Here is a 25,769-nt window from a genome sequence, read left to right on the forward strand (position 1 = left end):
TGCAGATTCGGTGGTTCATGGATTGAATTTGGATCTGCAGATCTGTAGTCTGAATCTTGTTGATTATTCACGTCACTTACCGGTCGTGCTCACGAAGTCTGAGCAGTAGCCAGTGATATAGTTTTGACAATATGGGTTACATATTTATTTTGATGCAATATCATTGTAAACATACAAGTCCAGAGTTTAAAATGAAAAGCCGGTTACAAGGTCGAGTTCTTTATAATCGCTATAAGGTGATGGGCCAGTCGAGTACCAGTTACCTAGTGAATACCCTATGTATGAGTCATGCTTCACACTTTTATTGATTTTGTAGGACTTATTATGGTTTGTTTGTTTTGATTCACTTATGCCGCAATAGTGTTTCTGATGATAGTAACAACGCACCGCTTTAAAACGGTGTCGTTGACGAAGGCTACTGCATCCAGATTTCATAACATTGTTTTATGACCAGTTGCTCTTCCATCAGACCATCACCCTGGTTGGCGCTGGGTCTGCAACAATGTTTTCCTAATAAGAGACAGTGCGGCTCATGAATGTGTTTTTATTTGTTTCAATTATGTTTTTAGCAGTAAGCATTGAACATTTGGGGAATGTTTTAGTAATGGGCATGTGCGCATATGTTAATTTTTTCTACATGCACATCACGTTTTCTATTGGTACGTGCGGTCACCTCATCATTGTTAGAGTTATAATATAAGTCATGTACCCCTTTATATTTATCTCGTTGTATGAGGGGTTTCCTGCATATGTTCCACACCTGTACATGTATATATATATATCGGCCTATGGCCTCATGGGAATACAAGTTGCATATTCCTAACATGGTATTAGAGCTAGGTCAATTTTTTTGCACGCTGCAACTCGTGCTTTTGATCCGTCTGTTCGATCGAAGCAATCCGCTCGATCTCCTCTTCGTCTCTCGATCGAGGCAGGGGGCTCGTCCGCAGGAGCCCCCGATCTCCTCTTCAGCCAGCCGCTAGCAGGGCTTCTGCTGCCGGCCCCGTCCCGATCGGGCGTCTTCCAGCCGCTCGGCTGCCGGCCCGTCCCGCTCCCGTCCAGCCGGCGCTCAGGAGCCCCCGATCTCCTACCCAGCCGCCCGTCCCGCTCCCGTCCAGCCGGCGCTCAGGGAGCTCGGCTGCTGGCCTGTCCCGCTCGGGCGCCACCCAGCCGCCCTTCCCGCAGGCGCCCAGGGCGTCAGATCGGCCCAGGGGGCTCGTCCTGCAGGCGCCCTTGATCTCCTCTCCCGCCGGCTTTCGCTGCTCCCGTAGCAGCGCCTGATTCCGATCCGGTCGTTCTCGTCGGATCTAAAAAAAAATGTCTGCTGCATCGGGTTATGTTGCTGTTCCTCGCTGTCCGGTGATCTTTGATGGTACTAACTACACCGAGTTCACTGGCTTCATGCGCATTCACATGCGTGGCATCCGTCTTTGGGGTGTTCTTTCTGGCGAGGTCTGTTGTCCGCCACGTCCAGTTCCTCCGGTGGCCCCTACCCCGCCAACTCCATCGGTTCTTCCTACGGATGCTAATCAGGCTGCCAAGGATGCGGCTAAGGTTGCTGATGAGGTTGCTGATCGTGCTTATGATGAGAGGGTTTTGGCTTATGAGGAGGCTCTTCAGTTGTATCATGGTGCTCTGTCTGCTTACCCCAGTGGCTTGATGATGATGCTCGTGCTGCAGCTGTTCTCACTGCTAGTGTTCTGCCTCAGTTTGCTTCTGAATTTCTGGGTCTTTCTACTGTCTTTGAGATGTGGACCCGTCTTCGTGAGCGCTATCAGCCCTCTGGTGATGCCTTATACCTCTCTGTGATCCGCCAGGAGCATGCTCTTCAGCAGGGTGACTCTACTGTTGATGACTTCTATGCACAGAGTTCTGCTATCTGGCATCAGCTTGATTCTCTCCGTAGTGCTGGGTGTCGTACCTGCCCCTGTTGCCAGGCTGTCCAGGCCAATTTGGAGTTTCATCTCGTCTATGAGTTCTTGTCTCGGCTTCGTAAGGAGTTTGAGCCCCGGCGTGCTCAGTTGTTTGCTCGTGGCCGTATTTCTCTCATGGAGGCGCTTTCTGAGATTCGTGCAGAGGAGACTCGCTTACGTGGTGCTGGTTTGCTGGAGGTTCCCTCTGTGCTTGCTATTCGTGCTCCTCCGCCACCTGCTCCATCGACCACTTCTCGCTCGAGTGCTCCGCCGCTCTTGCCCACTCCTTCTGGAGGCTCCGGTCGCCCCCGTCCACACTGCGCCTATTGCAACAATGATGGTCATCTTGAGTCTCAGTGCTACACGAAGAAGAAACACCTGCGCAAGGCTCGATCATCATCTTCAGGGACTTCGTCGTCTACCTCGACAGCTTCAGCCATTGCTTTGACTGAGCAGGATATTCTGAGACTTAAGCGTCTGCTCGCGGCTTCAGGTTCTTCCTCGACGGGTACTGCCGGTTCTGTGACTGATGCTTCCCGCACTGAGCAATCACCCTCTACACAGTCAGGTACATCCCCATGGGTTCTGGACTCTGGAGCTTCTTTTCATATGTCTTCTCATTCCTCCACTTTGTCCTCTCTTCGATCACTGGATTCTCCTATTCATGTCTTCACTGCTGATGGTACTCCACTTTCTGTTGCTAGTAGAGGCAATCTTACTACTCCTTATTCTGTTCCTGATGTTGCTCATGTTCCTCGACTTACCATGAATTTGTTTTCTGCTGGTCAACTTACGGATTCTGGTTGTCGTGTCATCCTTGACGTTGACTCTTGTTCTGTCCAGGACCGTCACACGCACACTCTGGTTGGGGCTGGCCCTCGCCGCCGTGATTCTCAGGGTCTTTGGGAGTTGGACTGGCTTCATGTTCCTTCTGCTGCTACCACCATCGCCAGTTCTTCCGCTTCTGTTGCCTCTGTCACTGGTTCCTTCCAGCAGTGGCATCATCGACTTGGTCATCTGTGTGGTTCTCGGTTGTCTTCTTTAGTTCGTCGAGGCCTTCTGGGGTCTGTCTCAGGAGATGTCTCTTTAGAGTGTCAGGGTTGTCGTCTTGGTAAGCAGATTCAGTTACCATATTCACATAGTGAGTCCGTGTCTAAGCGTCCTTTCGATTTAGTCCATTCTGATGTATGGGGTCCGGCCCCTTTCGCTTCGAAAGGTGGTCATAAATACTATATTATTTTCATAGATGATTTCTCTCGTTACACATGGCTTTATTTCATGACTTCTCGTTCTGAGGTGTTGTCTATTTATAAGCGTTTTGCTACCATGGTTCATACTCAGTTCTCTTCACCCATTCGTGTTTTTCGTGCTGACTCCGCTCGCGAGTATATCTCTAAGATGTTGCGTGGTGTTCTTGCTGAGCACGGGACTCTCTCTCAATTCTCTTGTCCTGGTGCTCATGCTCAGAATGGTGTGGCTGAGCGAAAGCATCGACATCTTCTTGAGACGGCTCGTGCATTGATGATTGCTGCCTCTCTCCCGCCTCATTTTTGGGCTGAGGCCGTCTCCACATCCACCTATCTTATCAATATACAGCCTTCCGCTGCTCTACAGGGTGGTGTTCCTTTCGAGCGACTTTTTGATCGTTCTCCCGATTATTCGATGCTTCGCTTGTTTGGTTGTGTTTGCTATGTTCTTCTTGCCCCTCGCGAACGCACCAAACTGACTGCTCAGTCTGTTGAGTGCGTTTTCTTAGGCTACAGTGATGAGCATAAGGGCTATCGTTGTTGGGATCCTATTGGTCGTCGGATGCGTATCTCTCGAGATGTGACTTTTGAAGAGTCTCGTCCTTTCTACCCACGCCCATCTTCCTCGACTTTTTCAGTGCAGGATATCTCTTTCCTCACTTTTCCTGACTCACCTATCACCCTCGCCGACACTGTACCTCTCCGTTCCACTTCCTCTCCTTCTCCACATCTCGTTGACTTGCAGTCACCTTCCTCCCCGGTCTCCTCGTCTAGCTTGTCACCGGGTTCTCCACCTTCATCTCCGGTGACTTCCTCTCCCAGTTTGTCACCGGATTCTACACCTTCATCTCCGGTGACTTCTTCGTCGTCACCCCCTGATTCTACCTTGCCGATTCCTCCTTCTATTATTCCATCTCTTCCTCAACATTACACTCGTCGTCCATGACCAGTTGATGCCTCTGTGGATGGGTCGTCATCTTTCTCTCAGCCTACTTATGGTTTGCGTTCTCGTCCTCGTCCGCCTGTTGATCGCTTTGGATTTCCCACTGCTGGTGCTGCTGTTCTTGAGCCGACTTCTTACCGTCAGGCTGTTGTTCATCCTGAATGGCAGTTTGCGATGGCAGAGGAGATTGCTGCTCTTGAACGCACTGGTACTTGGGATCTTGTTTCTCTTCCTCCCGGAGTCCGTCCGATCACTAGTAAGTGGGTCTACAAGGTTAAGACTCGCTCCGATGGTTCTCTTGAGCGTCACAAAGCTCGTCTTGTGGCTCGTGGTTTTCAGCAGGAGCATGGTCGTGATTATGACGAGACTTTTGCTCCTGTGGCTCATATGACCACTGTTCGTACCCTTCTTGCCGTTGCCTCTGCACGCCACTGGTCTATATCTCAGCTTGATGTTAAGAATGCCTTTCTTAATGGTGAGCTGCGTGAGGAGGTGTACATGCAGCCACCACCTGGGTATTCTGTTCCTGATGGCATGGTATGTCGTCTTCGTCGCTCTCTCTATGGCCTTAAGCAAGCCCCCCGCGCCTGGTTTGAGCGCTTTGCCTCTGTGATCACTGCTGCTGGTTTTTTAGCAAGTGCTCATGATCCCGCATTGTTTATTCACCTTTCTCCTCGTGGTCGGACTCTTCTTCTTCTTTATGTTGATGACATGATCATCACGGGGGATGATCCCGAGTATATTGCCTTTGTAAAGGCCCGTCTTAGTGAGCAGTTTCTTATGTCTGATCTTGGACCTCTTCGCTACTTTCTTGGGATTGAAGTCTCTTCTACCTCTGATGGCTTTTTTATATCCCAGGAAAAGTATATCCAGGATCTTCTTGCTCGTGCTGCTCTTACTGACGAGCGCGTTGTTGAGACTCCTATGGAGCTCAATGTTCACCTCCGTGTTACTGATGGTGATCCTCTCCCTGATCCGACGCGTTATCGTCATCTTGTTGGCAGTCTTGTCTATCTAGCTGTCACTCGTCCGGACATCTCTTATCCGGTTCATATTCTGAGTCAGTTTGTCTCTGCCCCCACCTCGGTTCACTATAGTCATCTCCTTCGTGTTCTTCGATATCTTCGAGGCACGATCTCTCACCGTCTATTCTTTCCTCGCTCCAGTTCTTTACAGCTCCAGGCCTATTCGGATGCTACGTGGGCTAGTGATCCTTCCAATCGCCGTTCACTTTCTGCTTACTGTGTTTTTCTTGGTGGTTCTCTCATTGCCTGGAAGACGAAGAAACAGCTTGCAGTTTCCCGTTCGAGTGCCGAGGCTGAGTTGCGAGCAATGGCTCTTTTGACGGCAGAGGTGACTTGGTTACGGTGGTTACTTCAGGATTTTGGTGTTTCTGTCACTACACCGACTCTGCTTCTATCTGACAGTACAGGTGCTATCAGCATTGCACGCGATCCTGTGAAGCATGAGCTCACCAAGCATATTGGTGTTGATGCTTTCTATGTGCGCGCTGCTGTGCAGGATGAGGTTATTGCTCTTCAGTATGTGCCTTCCGAGTTACAGTTGGCGGATTTCCTGACAAAGGCTCAGACTAGAGCACAACATGGCTTTTATCTCTCCAAACTCAGTGTTGTTCATCCACCATGAGTTTGAGGGGGGGTGTTAGAGTTATAATATAAGTCATGTACCCCTTTATATTTATCTCGTTGTATGAGGGGTTTCCTGCATATGTTCCACACCTGTACATGTATATATATATCGGCCTATGGCCTCATGGGAATACAAGTTGCATATTCCTAACAATCATTATGTTGGTTTGTGTGGTAACTTTTATCCTCCAGTCTGTACTTTAATTTTCCATGCTTAGTTATTTCATGATGCTGCATATGTAAACTTTGCAGACCTTTTTTCTAACATATGGACCATATTCTAAATCTGCATCTTCCCAAGTTCCACATTTCAGTTCCGTGTGCATATTTGCTTTGTTATATGAAAAGCCTTCACTTACGAAAAATGGTTTATTGGGGAAATGCTAAACCTAGCTAGCTTTTCCACCTTGAGATATATACTGTTAAATATATGCATTCAGGTATGTACGGTATTTGGAGATGCCTTTATATTTCGGTATTTCCTCATTGGTCAAATATATTCCTTGAGTTAACTTTAAATGTATCTTCAATACCTGTGACTTGAGGCAGCAACCGTCTGCTCGCATATTACCATTGATTGATATTTTGTCATAGTTAAAATTTAGAATTTCATTTATGTTCATACCTTTTCAGTATCTTATTTTGGCTTGTCTTTGTACATTGTCTTCATAAGCTTCTATGGTGATGCTCTTAAGATTGATGCTAAGAGGCATATGATGTCAACATCTAATTTCATCTGAATATTCATAGATAATGCTGGATACAGTGGGTCCAGAAATTCAGGTTCACAATTCAACTGGTGGAGCAATCGAGTTGATAGGGGGGAATCATGTCACAATAACACCAGATCTTTCTAAAGCTCCTTCGGCTGATATCCTACCAATTAAATTTGGCGATCTTGCAAAAGTAAGTGAATAATAAAAATAACAATTAGGATATGAAGTATTATAATGCATTATTTGAATTATGTTTATCTCTATGCATTTATATGTCGCTAGGTTCCTTTTGCTCTGTGCAACCACCACTTACATGTTGGCATTAAAGTAAAATTAATAGATTTTATGCAACAAACAAAATCTATTTGACTTCTCTATTGTGCTGGTGAAAGTACTTGGTTGTAAAATTTCTGCTATTTCTGAAATTTACAATTTGGAATATTGCATATTTGACTTTGTTCTCATTCCTTGAGTTCAGGTTGTGAAGAAGGGTGATACTCTTTTCATTGGTCAATATCTTTTCACAGGAAGTGAAACAACATCTCTATGGCTTGAAGTGCGTGAATTCTTAGATTCTCCTCACATATGTGACATTTCCCAATATTGGCATGTCCTTATATACTATAATCTACAGGTTACGGAGACTTCTGGTGCAGAAGTGATTTGTTACGTGAAGAACACAGCTACACTGTCAGGGCCCATTTTCACTCTGCATGTTTCACAAGTACATATCAGTATGCCCACTTTGAGTGAATATGATAAACAGGTAATGTGCACTACTTCTGAGTTTCTGTACAACACTACTCAGATATACACTCTCATAAATCTATCGCTATGTTTTCCTGTACAAAATATTTTGACTAGCTACTTTTTGTAGTAATATAAGGTCCCCAACCATATTTTTTGTTTGTTTTTATCTGTTAAATTTTTTTTCTTACCAATATTTAATGGTATAAAGCTATGACAAGAGATCACTCACGAGACACGCATTACAAGTTAAAACGATGCACAAACCAAACAATCTGTTTCGATCTCATGTTGGATAAAATCGTAAATACAATGGCAACTTGCTTCTTTCTGGCTATTGTTGATCTTTAGTTGCGGTTGAGGATTTGTTAAATAACGTTCTTTAGAAGTTCAACTTCTTCCTCTTTTGTCTCTTTTACTTGCCGTCCTTGAATGTGTGCAATCAGCACTCTAAAACTTTGACAACCAATGTCCACACAAATATTTAGACACGTCACAGAAACTCAATGCCATCATTTTTAATCATATTTTGATAAAATTGAACAAATGTTAAAAGGTACTCCCTCTGTTGATCTGTTCACTATTATACAATATTCTAACTTTGTTCTAAATCGGATGTATGTAGACATGTTTAAGTGTGTTGTTTAACTCATTTCAATCCGTTTCTAGTCCATATTAAAATGTCCAAAAGACCAAAACATCTTATAGTTGTGAACGGAGGGAGTATCTATTAGTCTGTTGGAGGCTCTGTCCAAGTCCAAAACAAGTAAAAGAAAATAGAGGGAATAGTTTATTTCAAGATTGCTTGCACGTAAAATACATATTTGTCGATGCTGTTTTATAAATTCATCCAGGTCATCCTAAGCACTTTTTTCCCCTACAATAGGTCATATCAACGTGGGGGCTGCAAAACAGTGTTGACATTATATCGCTTTCCCATACCCGCTCTTCTGAAGATGTCAGGGAGGTGAGTTTTCTTTTCCGAATCATCCACTCTTGCACCTGAATCATACATATAGTTATTTACACACCTGCTTCTTGATTTCCTTTCCATGGTTTCTGTAATACCTTGTTTAGAGGCTTTTCATGCTCTTATGTGCACTCAACAGAAATTAGATTCTTAGAAGCTTAGTGATGCAAATTGCCAGTCAATTGAGTAGATGGGATTTCATGAATGAGCTCTTGTATGTATCTACAGTTTAGACTTCAAATATGAATCAATTGCCAGTCAATTGAATAGAAGCTTAGTTAGCTGGGGGAACACTGCTGATCCTCAAATATATTTTTTGTGCAGCTTAGAGCCTTTTTAAAATCTCATGATCTTCAAGACACACAGATATATGCGAAGGTTGAAAATGCTGAGGTAACTATCGTTTTTATGATGATACTGTTCTGTTTGTTTCACTTTATATTATGATTAATTTCATCGTGCAGTATTTTATTTCTTTCTAGGGTTTGGAGCATTTTGATGAAATTCTCCAAGAGGCGGATGGTATCATCATATCGCGAGGAGACCTGGGAATTGACCTCCCACCAGAGAGGGTAAATTTTGGTCTTCCTCAAAATACCCAATTTTTGCACCTTGTAAACCCTAAGTGTTATCAGATATGTGTCTAATCATTTCCACTCACGGTGGTGTGTTGCCTTGAAATGATAGTACTAGTTATCATTTTTTACACTATGATGCTATTACATTTTGGGATGGAGGGAGTAGTACAGAAATGTCTGTACAAGAATATCTTTGTTCTTATGGTGCAAGAGTTACCATTTATGTTCTTATCAGTTTAAAGTTAAAACTAACTCATCTAGCTGTTTTAGGCAGCAGATACTTTAGCATCAGTGGATTCCTTCATTGTTGCTTCATTTCATAACCTACAGTTTTGGCTCTTCAGGTGTTCATGTCCCAAAAGACTGGTATTCATAAATGCAACATGGCCGGCAAACCTGTGATCATTACTAGAGTTGTGGACAGCATGATTGACAATCTGCGCCCTACTCGCGCAGAAGCTACTGATGTTGCAAATGCTGTCCTAGATGGTCTGTAAACCTGCATTGTTCTTAGAACTAGTCATATTTGTAGGTACTTATTTCGTATACTGCTCTCATTGCAGGAACTGATGGCATTTTGCTCGGTGCGGAGACACTTCGAGGGCAGTATCCTGTTGACGCTGTGCGTACTGTGGGCAGAATATGTGCAGAAGTACGTTCCTACCTCATTCATTAATAACTTGTGAAATAATATTTTCTCAAATAAAGTACTCTCTAATTAATTGATGCAACTTTAGTACAACTTTGTACTAAAGTTATACTAAAGCTGCGTCAATTATTTTGGATCGGAGGGAGTAATAATAATTAAAAACTCATCTAAATTGACTGGCTGATCAATGATAAACCATTCTTCTAGGCTGAGACCGTGTATAACCAGTCACTTCACTTCAAGAAAGTAGTGAGGCATGTAGGTGAACCAATGGTCCATGAAGAATCTGTGGCATCATCAGCGGTAAATACTTCTAAATCATTAAGCAGGACATATTCTATTGTTATAGGAACATTAATAGCAATCTTTTGTGTACATATAGGTTCGTTCTGCAATGAAGGTAAAAGCTGCTGCAATTGTTGTGTTCACCTTCTCGGGGAGAGCTGCTAGGTGCTCTATACTACACAAGATTAGCACTTGATTAGACATGTTTCTGTCATGCAAATATGCTATCATCTTTACTTGATGCATCGTCTTCTGCAGGTTAATTGCTAAATACAGGGCCCCAATGCCAGTTTTAGCAGTTGTGTTCCCGCGTGAGGGCTCTGATCCATCGAAGTGGCGTTCTTATGGCACGACACAGGTAAGTAACAGGCGTATCTATCTATCTATCTGTATGTGTTTTTCTTTAATGGAATCCGTAAACTTACACTTACTGACTGTTACAGGCGAGGCAATGTTTTTCTGTGAGAGGTGTCTACCCTTTGATGGGGAGTACTGACGATGTATGCACTTCTTACTTGGTGATACCAGAGCAAGTTCTGTTATTTCCAATGTTAAGCATATATGGTGGCTGCGGATGCTTTTTGTTTGGAGATCTACGGTGCAACTATCTCAGAGTTGCGTTGAACTTTCTTATTACAGCTACTCCCTCTGTTCACTTTTGTAAGTCATTTTAGACAGCTGAAATTGAACTTTTTTAGGTGCTGTCTTAAATGTCTAAAACGACTTACAAAAGTGAACGGAGGGAGTATTAACTTTCTAAGTCCAAGCTTATATTTTTGATCTCTAACAGGCTGAAACTGGTGGGCTCACCAAGGAAGAATACGGGATAAAACTTGCACTGAACTATGGCCGGTCAGTAGGCATAATAAAGCCATACGACAGGGTGATTATTTTTGAAAAGATCGGTGATTCCTCTGTTGTCAAGATCATCGAGTGCGACGATTCTGAAAGATGAATGACCCTTCTCAGGCAACAGTTTCAACTATACGCCTGAGATTGCCTCCTCTTTTTGTTCTCCATTCACTTTGACCAGAGATAAAAGAGTAGTATAGCACGACAAGGTTGTCATGTTTAGCACCTTGGTATTTTAGATTTACATACTTGTTGCCCTAATAAAGTGAAGAGAGCTCATTCACTCAAACATCCAAGTTTTGGACAAAATTATAGGATTGTTGAGATAATACCTATGAGTGATTCCTAGCTTGTATTTCATGTTACATAATACGCTATATGACATTATCTGCTATTACCTTGCATATACTGTACCATTCGTGTCTGTAGTCCAGTACTACTATACAGCATCCTTCTGTTCTATCAGTATTGCTCCTTGAAGAAGAGGGCGTAGATGATGCAGCAGATGCTGAAGATGATGATGCCGATGTCGAACGTGAGGGCGGTCATGGCCTGGTCGCTGAGCTCCATGTTCTTCCCGCCAAGGCGATCCACCGTGTCGGGCACGGGCTCGTAGTTCTGGAGGTCGAGCTCGTAGGGGTCCTCGAGGCGTGACCTGAGCTGCTGCAGCCGGCGGCTCTCGGCCTCCTGCGCCAGCGTCCAGTCGTAGAAGCGGCGGCTCTCCTCCTTGCTCAGCACCTTGTACACCTCCCGGAGCCGGATGAACTTCTCCGAGGCCGACTTGAGCGGCAGCCTCGTCGTGTCCGGGTGGTACTCCTTGGACAGCCGCCGGTACGCCGCCTTGATCTCCTCTATGTCTGCACCAGGCGATATTCCTAGGAACCTGGTTTGTACCAGAGTAATCTTGGTGTAGTCAGTTTCAGGCAAGATGGACAAGGGACGTAGCGTGAATTCTGTTAGGCCGAGCTCAACTGGTAGTGTGACTCGGACGGGTTGTTGATGAGGTCGGCGAATCGTCGCCCCATCGGCTCGTCCTTGCGGCCGTCGCCTTCCTTGTTCGCCTTTCCTCCCACCCACCCTTCGTCTGGGTCAGACCAGTGGATCCTTGTGTCCACCGTCTTCTTCTTCCCTGGCCCTGCCGTTGACGAGGACGACGCCGCTGTAGCCTCTGGGGACGGCTCGGCGTCCGCCGTGCTCGCCGCGACGACGAACCTTGCGCGGCGTCGGCTGCGTGCGTCGTGCCGATGGAGGAAGGCCGTCAAGGGGCTAGACGACGCTGTGGATGCCGCCATGAGGCGGCAGCCGTGCAGTACTTCCGAGGAATGAGCACAGGTAGAGGTTACAGAGGAGTTCTGAGGTGCGGTTGTGTTCATGCAAGTTGCGGTGGGGAGCGGATGAGGGCACCACATCGCATTCGCAAAGGTTCAGATACGACGGGCTTCGGGTGTCGTGAGCCACATGTTGACACTGTTTTTTCCCCCGGTAACGAGAACCAGAGGGAAGAAGAAACCAGAGAAATAAATCATGGCCTTGTGAAAATGTTAATTGGTTTCAGTTTGATACGGACCAGATGAACATTGTGAGGCGCTCGTTATTTCTCTACTTCTAAATCCACGTTGTTTTATCTGGGGATAGGGATGAACCGGCCTTCCCGCGAACGAGCATATCTATACCCTGACCGCGGAAAAGAACTGCTTACTGCAATATGGCAGCCATAAATTGTTATATCTTGCTATCGTGTGGCCAAAATAACCTCCATTATATATAAAATCAATTTAGCTACTTTTCAGTCAACTGAGTTTTGAGTTTTGCGTCAGTCGATTTCTGGTCCGTTGGATCGTGATTTGAGATGTGTGCTGTGGGTTTTTTCTGGAGTGCTTTCTGCTATTCATTTGGGCCAGCTAGCGTCGACTGAGCACTAGTTTGGGTCAGTCGATCCGTTTTCTTGCTGGGCTCGTGCGGCTCGCGGGTGGGGAGCGCGCCCGTTAAGAAGCCCGGCCCGTTTCGATGGCACACAGATCATCGCCGCTCTTCTCGTCTTGTCCCCTTCCTCATCTCCTCGTGTTCTCAGTCACTTCGTCCCCTCTCTGCCTCAGTGTCTGGCTTCTCCTCTTCCTGCTCTTTTTTCTTTGCTAGATCTGCTGACTAAGGTGCTTCTGTGTGGTTATCTATGTTGTTTGCAGGACTTTCCAATCGGGCGGTTTGGCTGCTGTAGGATTGCCTTGGCTGCATACCATCCTTTTCCAGGTATTTTGACTTGTTGCCTTTCTCTGCCTTAGTTTATCTTGCTCTGTGGCTTCTTGGGTTGCTGCCACGAGCTAGGATTCTTGCTAGATCTGATTCCTATGCTTTCCGGTGCTCATATTTCTCCCTGTACTTTTTGTTTTCTTGCTACATCTGCTTTGTAACATGTTTTTTGGATCTGTATTGGTTCTTCTCCGCTGGTGTTTCTCTCATGGTTTTTGGATCTGCAGGGAGTTCTTCCAGTGCTTATTATTGGGGCAGAACTTGTCAGATATCTGAATGTTAAGCATTTTTCTGTCTCCTTTGCAGCAATTTCATTAGTCTGTTTTGTTTTTTTACAGGCAAAAAGGGTCGAGCTGAAGACAAGGCATGATACACCAGATGTGAGCAACCTTCAGAAGTGTTGCATGCTTTTATGCTTGGATTTGACATTGCCGATGCCGTTGCCTTACTTCGTCTTGATGACCTGTATGTGGACTCCTTCGAGATCAAGGATGTGAAGACACTCAGAGGGGAGCTTCTGTCACGTGCCATTTCGCGCCTATCAGGGAAAGGAGGCAAGACCAAGTATGCCATCGAGAACTCTACCAGGACTCGCATAGTTTCCGGTGCTCATATTTCTCCCTGTACTTTTTGTTTTCTTGCTACATCTGCTTTCTAACATGCTTCTATTTGTTTATCTGTGGTGTTTGTAGGATTTACCACTCGGCGGATTTCGTTGCTGATGGATTGCCATTGCTGCATCTCCTTTTTTTGCCGGTATTCTTGTCTTTGTTGAATCTTACTGCTTTGGTGGTAGTGCGTGTACTTGTTAGGGAACGTAGTAATTTCAAAAAAATTTCTACATTCACGCAAGATCATGGTGATGGCATAGCAACGAGAGGGGAGAGTGTCCGTCCACGTACCCTCGTAGACCGTAAGCGGAAGCGTTATGACAACGCGGTTGATGTAGTCGTACGTCTTCATGATCCGACCGATCCAAGTACCGAACGTACGGCACCTCCGAGTTCAGCACACGTTCAGCTCGATGACGATCCCCGGGCTCCGATCCAGCAAAGCTTCGGGGATGAGTTCCGTCAGCACGACGGCGTGGTGACGATGATGATGTTCTCCCGGCGCAGGGCTTCGCCTAAACTCCGCGACGATATGACCGAGGTGGAATATGGTGAAGGGGGGCACCGCACACGGCTAAGGAACGATCCGTAGATCAACTTGTGTGTCTATGGGGTGCCGCCTGCCCTCGTATATAAAGGAGGGAGGGGGGAGGCCGGCCGGCCCTTGTTGGGCGCGCCAGGAGGAGGACGCGCCGCCCCCCTCCTAGTCCAATTCGGACCAGAGGGAGAGGGGGCGCGCGGCCCTTCTTGGCCGCCCCTCTCTCTTCCCACCAAGGCCCATGTGGCCCATTAACTCTTCGGGAGGGGAGGGGGGTCTGGTAACCCTTCGGCACTCCGGTTTTCTCCGAAATCACCCGGAACACTTCCGGTGTCCGAACATAGTCGTCCAATATATCAATCTTTATGTCTCGACCATTTCGAGACTCCTCGTCATGTCCGTGATCACATCCGGGACTCCGAACAAACTTCGGTATATCAAAACTTATGAACTCATAATAAAACTATCATCGTAATGTTAAGCGTGCGGACCCTATGGGTTCGAGAACTATGTAGACATGACCTATAACCATTCTCGGTCAATAACCAATAGCGGGACCTAGATGCCCATACTGGTTTCTACATATTCTACGAAGATCTTTATCGACAAAGCGCATAACAGCATACGTTGTTCCCTTTGTCATCGGTATCTTACTTGCCCGAGATTTGATCGTCGGTATCCAATACCTAGTTCAATCTCGTTACCGGCAAGTCTCTTTACTCGTTCCGTAATGCATCATCCCATAACCAACTCATTGGTCACATTGCTTGCAAGGCTTATAGTGATGTGCATTATTGAGAGGGCCCAGAGATACCTCTCCAACAATTGGAGTGACAAAACCTAATCTCGAAATACGCCAACCCAACATGTACCTTTGGAGACACCTGTAGTACTCCTTTATAATCACTCAGATACGTTGTGATGTTTGATAGCACCCAAAGTGTTTTTCCGGTAAACGGGAGTTGCATAATCTCATAGTTACAGGAACATGTATAAGTCATGAAGAAAACAATAGGAACATACTAAACGATCAAGTGCTAGGCTGATGGAATGGGTCATGTCAATCACATCATTCTTCTAATGATGCGATCCCATTAATCAAATGATAACACATGTCTATGGTTAGGAAACATAATCATCTTTGATTAATGAGCTAGTCAAGTAGAGGCATACTAGTGACTATATGTTTGTCTATGTATTCACACATGTATCATGTTTTCGGTTAATACAATTCTAGCATGAATAATAAACATTTATCATGAAATAAGGAAATAAATAATAACTTTATTATTGCCTCTAGGGCATATTTCCTTCAGTCGCCCACTTGCACTAGAGTCAATAATCTAGTTCACATCGCTATGTGATTTAACATCAATATTCACATCTGCATGTGATTAATACCCATAGTTCACATCATCATGTGATCAACACCCAAAGGGTTTACTAGAGTCAATAATCTAGTTCACATCGCTATGTGATTAACACCCAAAAAAGTACTAAGGTATGATCATGTTTTGCTTGTGAAAGAAGCTTAGTCAACGGGTCTATCATATTCAGAACTGTATGTATTTCGCAAATATTCTATGTCCACAATGCTCTGCACGGAGCTACTCTAGCTAATTGCTCCCACTTTTAATATGTATCTAGATTGAGACTTAGAGTCATCTGGATTGGTGTAAAAGCTTGTATCATTGTAACTTTTACGACAGGCTCTTTTATCATCTCCATAATCGAAAAACATCTCCGTAGTCCTTACTAGGATATTCTTGACCCATGTCCAGTGATCTACTTATTAGATCAAAATTGTATTCCTTTGCCAAACATAGAGCAAGGTATACAATAGGTCTGGTTCACAGCATAGCATACTTTATAGAACCTATGAGTGAGGCATAGGGAATGACTTTTCATTCTCTTTCTATTTTCTGCAATGATCGGGTCTTGAGTCTTACTCAACTTCACACCTTGTAACACAGGCAAGAACTCCTTCTTTTGCTGTTCCATTTTGAATTATTTCAAAAATTTATCAATGTACTCATTGAAAAATCTTATTAAGCGTCTTGATCTATCTATATAGATCTTGATGCTCAATGTGTAAGCAGCTTCACCAAGGTCTTGCTTTGAAAAACTCTTATTCAAGTATCCTTTCATGCTATCCAGAATTTTCATATCATTTCCAATTAACAATATGTCATCCACATACAATATTAGAAATGCTACAGAGCTCCCACTCACTTTCTTGTAAATACAGGCTTCTTCAAAAGTCTGTATAAAAACATATGCTTTGATCAACTCATCAAAGCATATATTCCAACTTCGAGATGCTTGCACCAGTCCATAGATGGATCGCTGGAGCTTGCACAATTTGTTAGCACCTTTAGGATTGACAAAACCTTCTGGTTGCATCATATACAACTCTTCTTTAAGAAAACCATTAAGGATTGCAGTTTTGTTTATCCATTTGTCAGATTTCTAAAATGCGGCAATTGCTAACATGATTCAGATAGACTTAAGCATATATATGAGTGAAAAGCTCTCATCGTAGTCAACACCTTAAACTTGTCGAAAACCTTTTGCGACAATTCTAGCTTTGTAAATAGTAACACTATCAGCGTCTGTCTTCCTCTTGAAGATCCATTTAATCTCAATGTCTCGCCGATCATTGGGCAAGTCAATCAAAGTCCATACTTTTTTTCATACATGGATCTCATCTCAGATCTCATGGCCTCAAGCCATTTTGCGAAATCTGGGCTCATCATCGCTTCCTCATAGTTTGTAGGTTCATCATGGTCTAGTAACATGACTTCCAGAACATGATTACCGTACCACTGGTGCGGATCTTACTCTGGAAGACCTACGAGGTTTGGTAGCAACTTGATCTGAAGTTTCATGATCATCATCATTAACTTCCTCACTAATTGGTGTAAGAATCACTGGAACTGATTTCTGTGATGAACTACTTTCCAATAAGGGAGAAGGTACAATTACCTCATCAAGTTCTACTTTCCTCCCACTCACTTCTTTCAAGAGAAACTCCTTCTCTAGAAAGGATCCATTCTTAGCAACGAATGTTTTGCCTTCGGATCTGTGATAGAAGGTGTATCCAACAGTTTCCTTTGGGTATTCTATGAAGACGCACTTCTCCGATTTGAGTTCGAGCTTATCAGGTTGAAAACCTTTTTCATATAAGCATCGCAACTCCAAACTTTAAGAAACGACAGCTTGGGTTTACTGCTAAACAATAGTTCATACGGCGTCGTCTCAACGGATTTAGATGGTGCCCTTTTAAAACGTGAATGCAGCTGTCTCTAATGCACAACCCCAAAACGATAGTGGTAAAACCGATAAGAGACATCATAGATCGCACCATATCCAATAAAGTGCGGTTACGACGTTCGGACACACCATAATGTTGTGGTGTTTCAGGTGGCGTGAGCTGTGAAACTATTCCACATTGTTTTAATTGAAGACCAAACTCGTAACTCAAATATTCGTCTCCGCGATCAGATCGCAGAAACTTTATTTTCTTGTTACGATGATTTTTCCACTTCACTCTGAAATTCTTTGAACCTTTCAACTATTTCAGACTTATGTTTCATCAAGTAGATATACCCATATCTGCTCAAATCATCTTGTGAAGGCCAGAAAATAACGATACTTGCCATGAGCATCATCACTCATTGGATCGCATACATCGTTATGTATTATTTTCAATAAGTCAATAGCTTGTTCCATTGTTCCAGAGAACGGAGTTTTTAGTCATCTTGCCCAAAAGGCACGGTTCGCAAGCATCAAATGATTCATAACTAAGTGATTCCAAAAATCCATCTTTATGAAGTTTCTTCATGCGCTTTACACCGATATGACTCAAACGGCAGTGCCAAAAATAAGTTCCACTATCATTATCAACTTTGCATCTTTTGGCATCAATATTATGAATATGTGTATCACTACGATCGAGATCCAACAAACTATTTTCATTGGATGTATGACCATCAAAGGTTTTATTCATTTAAACAGAACAACAATTATTCTCTGATTTTAAATGAATAACCGTATTGCAATAAACATGATCAAATCATATTCATGCTCAACGCAAACACCAAATAACATTTATTTAGGTTCAACACTAATCCGAAAGTATAGGGAGTGTGCGATGATGATCATATCAATCTTGGAACCACTTCCAACACACATCGTCACTTCACCCTCAACTAGTTTCTGTTTATTCTGATAACATATTAAATTACACACTCTAGACCGGTTTGCTAGTTGGGAGAACCAACTAAGGGCGACCAAGGTTATCCTATAAGGCTGGTCGTAGTGGGGAGTAACTTAGAGTAGTAACATACATACGTTACTACTCTATGTTACTACCCTTAGAGTGGAAAGTGTCATATGTGTAGTAACATACACATGTTTATTTATTGTCTTGTAGACTCATTTTGCATTGGAAAGCGCTATGTGATGGTAACATATTAGAGCAAGTACAATAGATTCTAGTCAGCAGGCTAAACAAGGAAATAAAGCTGCATGCAGCCCATGTGAGCCGGCGTTCCTTCTATTACACCCTCCTTTTCTTCCTCTCCATGCAAACATTGAATAGTAGTAGCTAGTCTACAACCAATCTAGTGTACTAGTAGACTTCTAAGCAGGCTTTAGATGACATGCATTGATATATAGCCAGCAGCGGGCTTTCTTATTAACCATGCTCTTAGGTTACCCTATTTGCCTCTCTCCTCATTAACTACTTGCCACATCAACATTTTTGCTTATGTGGCATTTATGTTACTACCTATATTACTCCCACTATGACCAGCCTAATTGTTATATAATTAATGCCTTGATCCCGGAAAATAGCCAACCACCATGCAAGTCCATCCTTCAATTGCGGTGATTAAATTGCCTACTCCCACCATACTGCATTAGGCCTCTTCCAATGCATGGGTGCTTAGATGAGATGCTAAGTGCATTAAAATCCTTAGCAACTAGTTTTCCCAATGCATAGGTGCTTAGCTTTTGTAGCTAAGCTTCCCTCATGGAATTGTTTAAGAATTAACTCGTTCATGTATTGTTGGTAGTCATTTTGCATAAGTCTGTGTGCTTAGCATTGTTTCTTCGTGGTGTCATCATAATGCTCTCTCTCTTTTTTAATTGCTTTGCCACATCACTTTTTTGTCTATGTGGCATCCTTAGCACCAGTATACCATGGAGCACTGGGAAGTACCTTAGTAATCTTAGGTTGTGCACCGCGATCAAGGCAGACGAGAAAACGAGAGAACTTAATGTTTATTTGCTAATTAATATCATTGTATGCAATGAACTGACCACTGCATGCCATGGTAGGTACTCTCAAGCCATTGAAAGCATATATGCCCCACATCTTTTATTGATTGATTCCTTTATTCATGTTAAGAAACAAGAAACGAGGTGAGAGTTAATGCACCGTGCCTAAGGACATGTTTGGTTACTTTCTGAGAAGGGCCTTGTTGAGAGGGAAAAAATAATATAGGCTGAGTGGAGACTGGTTGAGGAAATACAGGGTAAAAATACGACGTTTGTGTGTTGTTTGGCTGCCTGCATATTGGGTCTTGTCATGGTGAAAGCAATTTCCACCCAATATTTGGTTGCATACATGCATGATGATTAGGTGTTAACAACTACACTTAACAGAGAGATTACAGTAGAACACACGTGCTTTGACCGCAGAGGGAACCACGAGCACGACTACTGGTTGGCGCCAGCGCTGCCTCCGGCGCCAGCGCTGCCTCCGGCGCCAGTGTACTAGTCGCGGCCTGCTCCGGCCCTTGGACACCCTCCCCTCATCGGTAGTGACCGACGAGAAGAAGTCCAACGTCAGGCTCTGCGGTTGCGGGAGCGGGCCTGGCCGGCTCGACGACCAGAGCGTGCTGTGCGGGAGGGGGAGGAGTGGCCGGAGCTAGTGGAGGCAGGGACTGGACGGATCGGTGGCGAAAGCGGGCGTGGCCGGTGCAGTCGAGGATGGAGATCACCTTGTGGAACTCTTGGAGACGACCTGGTCGGCAATCTCCCTGAATGGTTGTTGGTGCTGCTGCGGCGCCTTGGACGGTGTTGCGCCGGAGATTGAGGAGACCAAGAGCTCCAGGTCACAGAGGTCGGCCGGTGGTGGGCTCCTGGATGTCAAGCTAGTCATCGGAGCCAGTGTTGTGCCCTCGCGGATGGAAGGCCGGGCTGCGTCGGATGCAGGTGCAGCAGGAGCAGGGAGCTATGGTGGCGGCAGGCGAAGGTTGTGCCAGCCGAGCACGCCCGCAAGCCAGCGACGAGGTCGTCGACGTTCACGACGAGGCCACCGATGCCGAGGACTGTGTTGGAGTGGTGCAATCTGCATGTCACCACCAGAACATTCCCAACATGCTCTGTGTGTGCATATCCCCTGCGCGCTCGTCAGCATGAACGACGACCTCATGAGCCAGTATATCGAGTTCGTCACCGACCGCTTGCTCATGGCGTTGGGCTATAAGAAGTTGTACAACTAGGTGAAGCTACTCGTCAAAGGAAACTTCAAATGGTCGATCGTGTGCTACGAATTTGTCGAAATTCATCCAAAAAGGATCTAAATAGGAACACAAAATTCAACATATATAATGAACGAAACTATGATCTGGCCGGCTTAATGAAATCAGAACATCGAGGCACATATTTTTCGTGTACAGTTTATCTCGAATCAAAGCATAATTATGTAGAAGGGATGAAAGAGATTAAAGAGGTGTGATTACAGGAGAATACGTGCAAACCACGTACAGGCATGTGTCATCGGAGCCACCCACTTGCCCTCCAAAGCATAGCTCGGGCCCGGCTTGCTGGAAACTGTCGATTCGGTCGTTCCCAGAGCCAGACCTAGAGGTGCTTTAAGAATCGTGTCGTGTAGGTCCAACATTGTTTGCATACTTCCTCCGGTTCTTTTTAACCTGTATATAAGTTTTGTTCGAAGTCCAAGTACCTCTATTTTGACCAAACTTATAGAAAAGATTATCAAAATTCAAAATGCCAAATCAATATTGTTAGATTCATTGTGAAATGTAGTTTCATAATGTATATATTTGGTATTGTAGATGTTGACATTTTTTTAATATAAATTTGGTCAAACTTTGCAAAGTTTGACTTGACACAAATCTAATACGTGAAGTAAAAAGGACCAAAGGGAGTATCACCAAACAGCTCAACACGAAAAAAGCTGCATCTAGTAGACCTTGGTTGGGTTGTATGCTGAGTACCAAACACGTCCTAAGTGTCTTGGGATTATTTGATTTTTGTAATATGCCTAATGCATTGATACAAAGGGAATAACTGTTCGTCTATATATCCATGCAACATCTACCGTGACAATAGATAATCCCCACGCTCATGCATGCTCGCATGCATTGGTGGAGGATTGCTATGGTAAACTAATGCAGGAAGATTAAATGGTTGGATGACTAACAAGACAGGAATAGCTGATATCCAAAGGTCACTTATAATCCGGTCTTTAGGGGATTTTAGGCCCACAACTTGACCAACAAAACATGTATATCATGTCACAAAATTATATCGTCAAAATACATCTGCCAACAAATTTAAAGTCATTCTTTTTTTTGTGGAATGTCATACATGTTTCCTAGTTCAATTGAAGATCTAAAGATCTGTGCCCGACCTAAAACTCCATTTATCTCTCCTCTTTAATTATTTGTCACAAATTTTTTCTATGGGGCATGCATGCTAGTATCTATTATATTAGGCTGATCATAGTGGGGAGTAACTTAGACTAGTGTCATGCATATGACACTAGTGTAAGTTACTACCTCCATAGTGCAAAGTAACATAGTAGTAGTATCATAGATTGCTTCATTTATTATCTCATAGACTCATTTTGCCTCGGAAAGCGCTATGTTACAGTAAAATATTATGTTACCACAAGCACCTCTTTCCTCATTAAATACTTGCCACATAAGCAAAATTGTCTTGGGATGTGTTAAGTTACTACCTAAGTTACTCCCACTATGGCTAGCCTTACTCCCACTATGCGTAATCTGAGTAGACAACCACCTCAATGCATTGTTTCTTATCTAAAGTAGTGTTACATTTAATTAGTTTAGGGATTATGTATGCATCTCAATATTGTGACCAAGTTATAAAGAGAAGTAAATGAGAGAAATTAACTAGGAGATTAGCCACACTGAATAATAGCATTAATTATATTATGTTTAAAAAATATGCCAAGATCCATATCTCCACATGAAGTGGTTTTGTTAGTCGGCAAACGACCCTAAATATTCATGGTAAATAAGTCGTCCTAGCATTTAGTGGGTTGAAAACAACACTCATAACAAACCTCCTAGTAATCTGCTCGTTTTCCTCCCTCGAACCTCACCCAAACCACTTGGAGAGGGGAAATATGCTAAGAGCCATATCTTCACTCAAAGTGGGTTTGTTAGTCTGCTAACAACCCGAGATATTCCTGGAAAATAAGTCGTCTAAGCATTTAGTGGGTTGAAAACCAAACACTAATAATAAATATCCTAGTAATTTGCTCATTTCCCTCTCCGATACCTCACCCAAGCCGTCTTGGAGAGGGAAAATGTGCTAATAGTGGTGACTGACTTAGACTAGTAACATGCATCTGTTACTAGTTTATGTTACTATTTGACAGTGAAAATGGCATATGTGTGATAACATAGAGATCTTTATTTATTATTTTAGCGTTATTTTTCATTGGAAAGCGCTATGTCGCGGTAACATTTATTATTTTAGAGTACTTCATTGGCCTCTTTCCTCTTCATTTACTTGTCACATTATTTTTTTGTCTATGCAGCATGCATATTACTATTTATGTTACTAGCTTCCATTGTGAGTAGTCTGAGAGACAACCACCCCAATGCATAATTTTCTGAGTGTTGTATCTAAAATGGTGTTGCATTTAATTGGTTTAGTGCATAATATAGGAAGATTAGCCACACCAGATCAAAGCATTAATTATACTATGTAGAAAAACATGCTAAGAGCCACATCCCAGTCAAAGTGGGTCTATTAGTGGGCTAACATCCCAGGTATTCCTGGAAAATAAGTAGTCTGAGCATTTAGTGGATTGAGAACCAAACACTCATAGTAAATCTCCTAGTAATCTGCTCTTTTTCCTCCCTCAGACCTTACCTAAGGATTTAGTGGGTTGAAAACCAAACACTCATAATAAATCTCCTAATCTGCATGTTTTCCTCCGACCTCATCCAAGGATTTAGTGGGTTGAAATTCCAACACTCATAATAAATCTCCTAGTAATATGCTCGTTTTCCTGCCTCAGACCTCACCCAAGGATGTAGTGGGTTGAAAACCGAACACTCATAATAAATCTCTTAGTAATGTGCTCTTTTCCTCCCTTAGACCATCCATTCTGGTTTTGTATTTGTTTGAATATGTTTCGCCAATTGCATGTGTCTAAACAAAAAAACTTTTCTTATTCGTCCTTTTCTATCTTCCCACTCATCTCCACTATACCCCTCGTCTTCTAATTCCTTCCATTCGACCAAAGAATTCTCTATAATAATTCGCAAATCCAAATCTGCTAATTGTTCTCTAATAGAACTTGCTCCTGTCGCAATTTCCCGATTTCGAAATGTTGCAAAGCCCGGGGAAGAAAAATGGGAGAAATGTTGTGGTTACAGGATGCAATTTCCTCTTCCGCTCCGGCCCAACGATACAATGAAATTTTTCTGTTCATATTCATAAATAAAAAAGATTCGGAATCGCAATGCTACTATGTGCGTCCAAAGGAGTATTTGGAATAATATTCTTCTATAATCCATTATTTGCGGGGGGTCTTACGAACAGGGCTTCGCTCGGACGGGTCTTCGTCGAAAAGCTAACTCCACCCAACATTTTCATACCCTTCCTTTGGGTGGTATACACGCAAGACGCGATCCAATTAATTTGTTCTAAGAAATGAGACCTCTTGTGGTGGGAGGATCATAAACAATTTTAATTAGGTGTCATGTAATTAAGGGATCCTGTTCCAGTACGGCCCCTCTATTTTTTTAAAAGGGTAACTTTATGTGTTTACTACAGAGTGCATCCCTTAAACATAGTATTGATTAAAATTGCCCCCAATCGAATACCATGAAGACACACACACTCATACATACTCACATATGAGCAGCGTTTGGTATATAACTGGCCAAAGCAAGGTAGTCCGCTGGATCGAGCATCGTATGGAATCGTGGCTTAATGTACTACGTACAACACTTCTGTTGTTCGTGTACTAGGCCATCTCCGTCCCCGCACCGAAGGGGAATGTCGCTCGCCATGTGCAAAGCGCTGTACGGATGAGGCTTGGGCATGTGGATGGCTGTCATGTGCGTGCAGGCGTGTTGCAAGCTTCCAGCTCATGCACGAGGGAAAATAACACTCGACGCACTTTGCGTCAAACTGTCAGCGAATTGCACAGGCGAGGCGACCTGGGTTGGCGAATCGCACTTTCGGAAATGTTCTCGCTTTCAATTTTGTTCCTCCTTTAACAAAATGTTTCAAATTCTCAAAAAATGTTCGAGTCTTTAAAAGTATGTTAGCAAATTTTGAAAATGTTCGGTTTTCTAAATATATTTACTTTTGTGAAAAGTAAACCACATTTGAAATGTCAAAAAAAAAATTAAGTTTCTTTTGCCGCGTATAGTTTATATTAACTGAGCTAGCATTTTTAGACAAGCAAGTAGATGTACATAGTGGCTTGTGACGTGGTTCACTCAGTTGAGGTCCTGCGTTCAAATCCCCACACGCACGCTTTTTGGATTATTTTGCGGGTTGTTCGCTTCGGGTTCGAATCAAACCAAGGGTCCGTTTTCTGTTGTTGCGCGCTACCTAAATGGGCAAGCCCAGGTTGCGAAGCATCGACTGTTTGTAACGGGAGCTCCTATACAGCGCTGCAGGCGCCAGTTAACGATCCGGCGCCTGCAGCGCTATTAGCATGGGCCGGCCCACTAGCGTGCTGCCGTAAGTTTTTTTTAGTTTTTTTAACGAAAATAAAAATATGAAATGAAGAAAGGTTTACAGATTTAAAGAACAAAAGTTCATCCATTTGAGAAAATATGTTCATATCTTTAAAAAGGTTCATAAATTTTGAAAAAGTTCATCAATTTGAAAAAAAGTCATTCAAATTAAAAAAAAGTTCATCCAATTTAGCAAAAGTTCATTAAATTCGGCCGTTAACGGGAGCTCCTATACAGCGCTGCAGGCGCCAGTTAACGATCCGGCGCCTGCAGCGCTATTAGCATGGGCCGGCCCACTAGCGTGCTGCCGTAAGTTTTTTTTAGTTTTTTTAACGAAAATAAAAATATGAAATGAAGAAAGGTTTACAGATTTAAAGAACAAAAGTTCATCCATTTGAAAAAATATGTTCATATCTTTAAAAAGGTTCATAAATTTTGAAAAACTTCATCAATTTGAAAAAAAGTTCATCCAATTTAGCAAAAGTTCATTAAATTCGAAAAAAGTTCATAGAAGTTGAAAAAAAGTTCATGTGTTTTTAGAAAAAATTCATGGAACTTAAAAAGAAGTTCATAAATAAAAAAAAGTTCATCCATTTTCAAGACATATGTTCATTAAATTTCAGAAAAGTTCATTCATATTCAAAAAAGTTCATCTATCTAAAAAAAGTTCATAGAATTTTTTAAAAAAATCGTCTACCGGCGCCTAGATGGGCCGGCCCATTTACGGACGCCACAGGCGCCAGTTAACAAAATGCACATTAACTGGCGCCCGTGGCGCCAAATAGGAAACCCCGTTTGTAACGGGCACTGCTATTTGTTGCGTTCAGCGAGCAGGG

At 43.3% G+C, this 25,769-nt stretch overlaps 3 protein-coding genes across 20 annotated transcripts in view; 2 read left to right on the plus strand and 1 right to left on the minus strand.

Annotated features, from left to right (window-relative positions):
• The window catches only part of LOC123091386 (pyruvate kinase 1, cytosolic), a 12,459-nt gene extending 1,506 nt beyond the window's left edge, over positions 1-10,953 (plus strand). Inside the window, exons 4-16 of one of the 4 annotated variants that reach the window (XM_044512884.1) lie at positions 6,503-6,658; positions 6,947-7,024; positions 7,103-7,234; positions 8,102-8,182; positions 8,510-8,578; positions 8,668-8,757; positions 9,108-9,252; positions 9,327-9,415; positions 9,620-9,715; positions 9,795-9,862; positions 9,956-10,055; positions 10,141-10,357; positions 10,488-10,953. In XM_044512884.1, the coding sequence (XP_044368819.1) occupies positions 6,503-6,658; positions 6,947-7,024; positions 7,103-7,234; positions 8,102-8,182; positions 8,510-8,578; positions 8,668-8,757; positions 9,108-9,252; positions 9,327-9,415; positions 9,620-9,715; positions 9,795-9,862; positions 9,956-10,055; positions 10,141-10,357; positions 10,488-10,492 (1,326 nt within the window). In that variant the 3' untranslated portion in view covers positions 10,493-10,953. The remainder of the gene's footprint in view (positions 1-6,502; positions 6,659-6,946; positions 7,025-7,102; positions 7,235-8,101; positions 8,183-8,509; positions 8,579-8,667; positions 8,758-9,107; positions 9,253-9,326; positions 9,416-9,619; positions 9,716-9,794; positions 9,863-9,955; positions 10,056-10,140; positions 10,358-10,487) is intronic. The other 3 variants (XM_044512883.1, XM_044512886.1, XM_044512885.1) reach the window with 3 other exon arrangements.
• Positions 10,722-11,975, minus strand: LOC123091388 (NAD(P)H-quinone oxidoreductase subunit T, chloroplastic). The gene is made up of 2 exons (XM_044512887.1): positions 11,522-11,975; positions 10,722-11,432 (listed from the first exon to the last, which is right to left on the minus strand). Exons 1-2 carry the CDS (start codon positions 11,956-11,958, stop codon positions 11,012-11,014), a joined length of 858 nt encoding a protein of 285 aa, XP_044368822.1. The 5' UTR covers positions 11,959-11,975; the 3' UTR covers positions 10,722-11,011.
• A 507-nt stretch (positions 11,976-12,482) lies between these two features.
• Positions 12,483-25,769, plus strand: part of LOC123091390 (uncharacterized) — a 53,445-nt gene continuing 40,158 nt past the window's right edge. For 4 of the 15 annotated variants that reach the window (XR_006443069.1, XR_006443070.1, XR_006443067.1 and 1 more), the window contains exons 1-3: positions 12,492-12,796; positions 13,135-13,360; positions 13,489-13,552. Coding sequence is in view for 2 of the 15 variants with exons in the window: in XM_044512892.1 (XP_044368827.1) it covers positions 13,209-13,360; positions 13,489-13,552 (216 nt within the window). In the remaining 13 variants the exon portion in view is untranslated. Of the gene's footprint in view, positions 12,797-13,134; positions 13,402-13,488; positions 13,553-25,769 lie in introns of all 15 variants that reach the window. The other 11 variants (XR_006443068.1, XM_044512891.1, XR_006443074.1 and 8 more) reach the window with 10 other exon arrangements.

The sequence above is a fragment of the Triticum aestivum genome, chromosome 4B (genome assembly GCF_018294505.1).
Source record: "Triticum aestivum cultivar Chinese Spring chromosome 4B, IWGSC CS RefSeq v2.1, whole genome shotgun sequence".
NCBI classification, from domain to species: Eukaryota; Viridiplantae; Streptophyta; class Magnoliopsida; order Poales; family Poaceae; genus Triticum; species Triticum aestivum.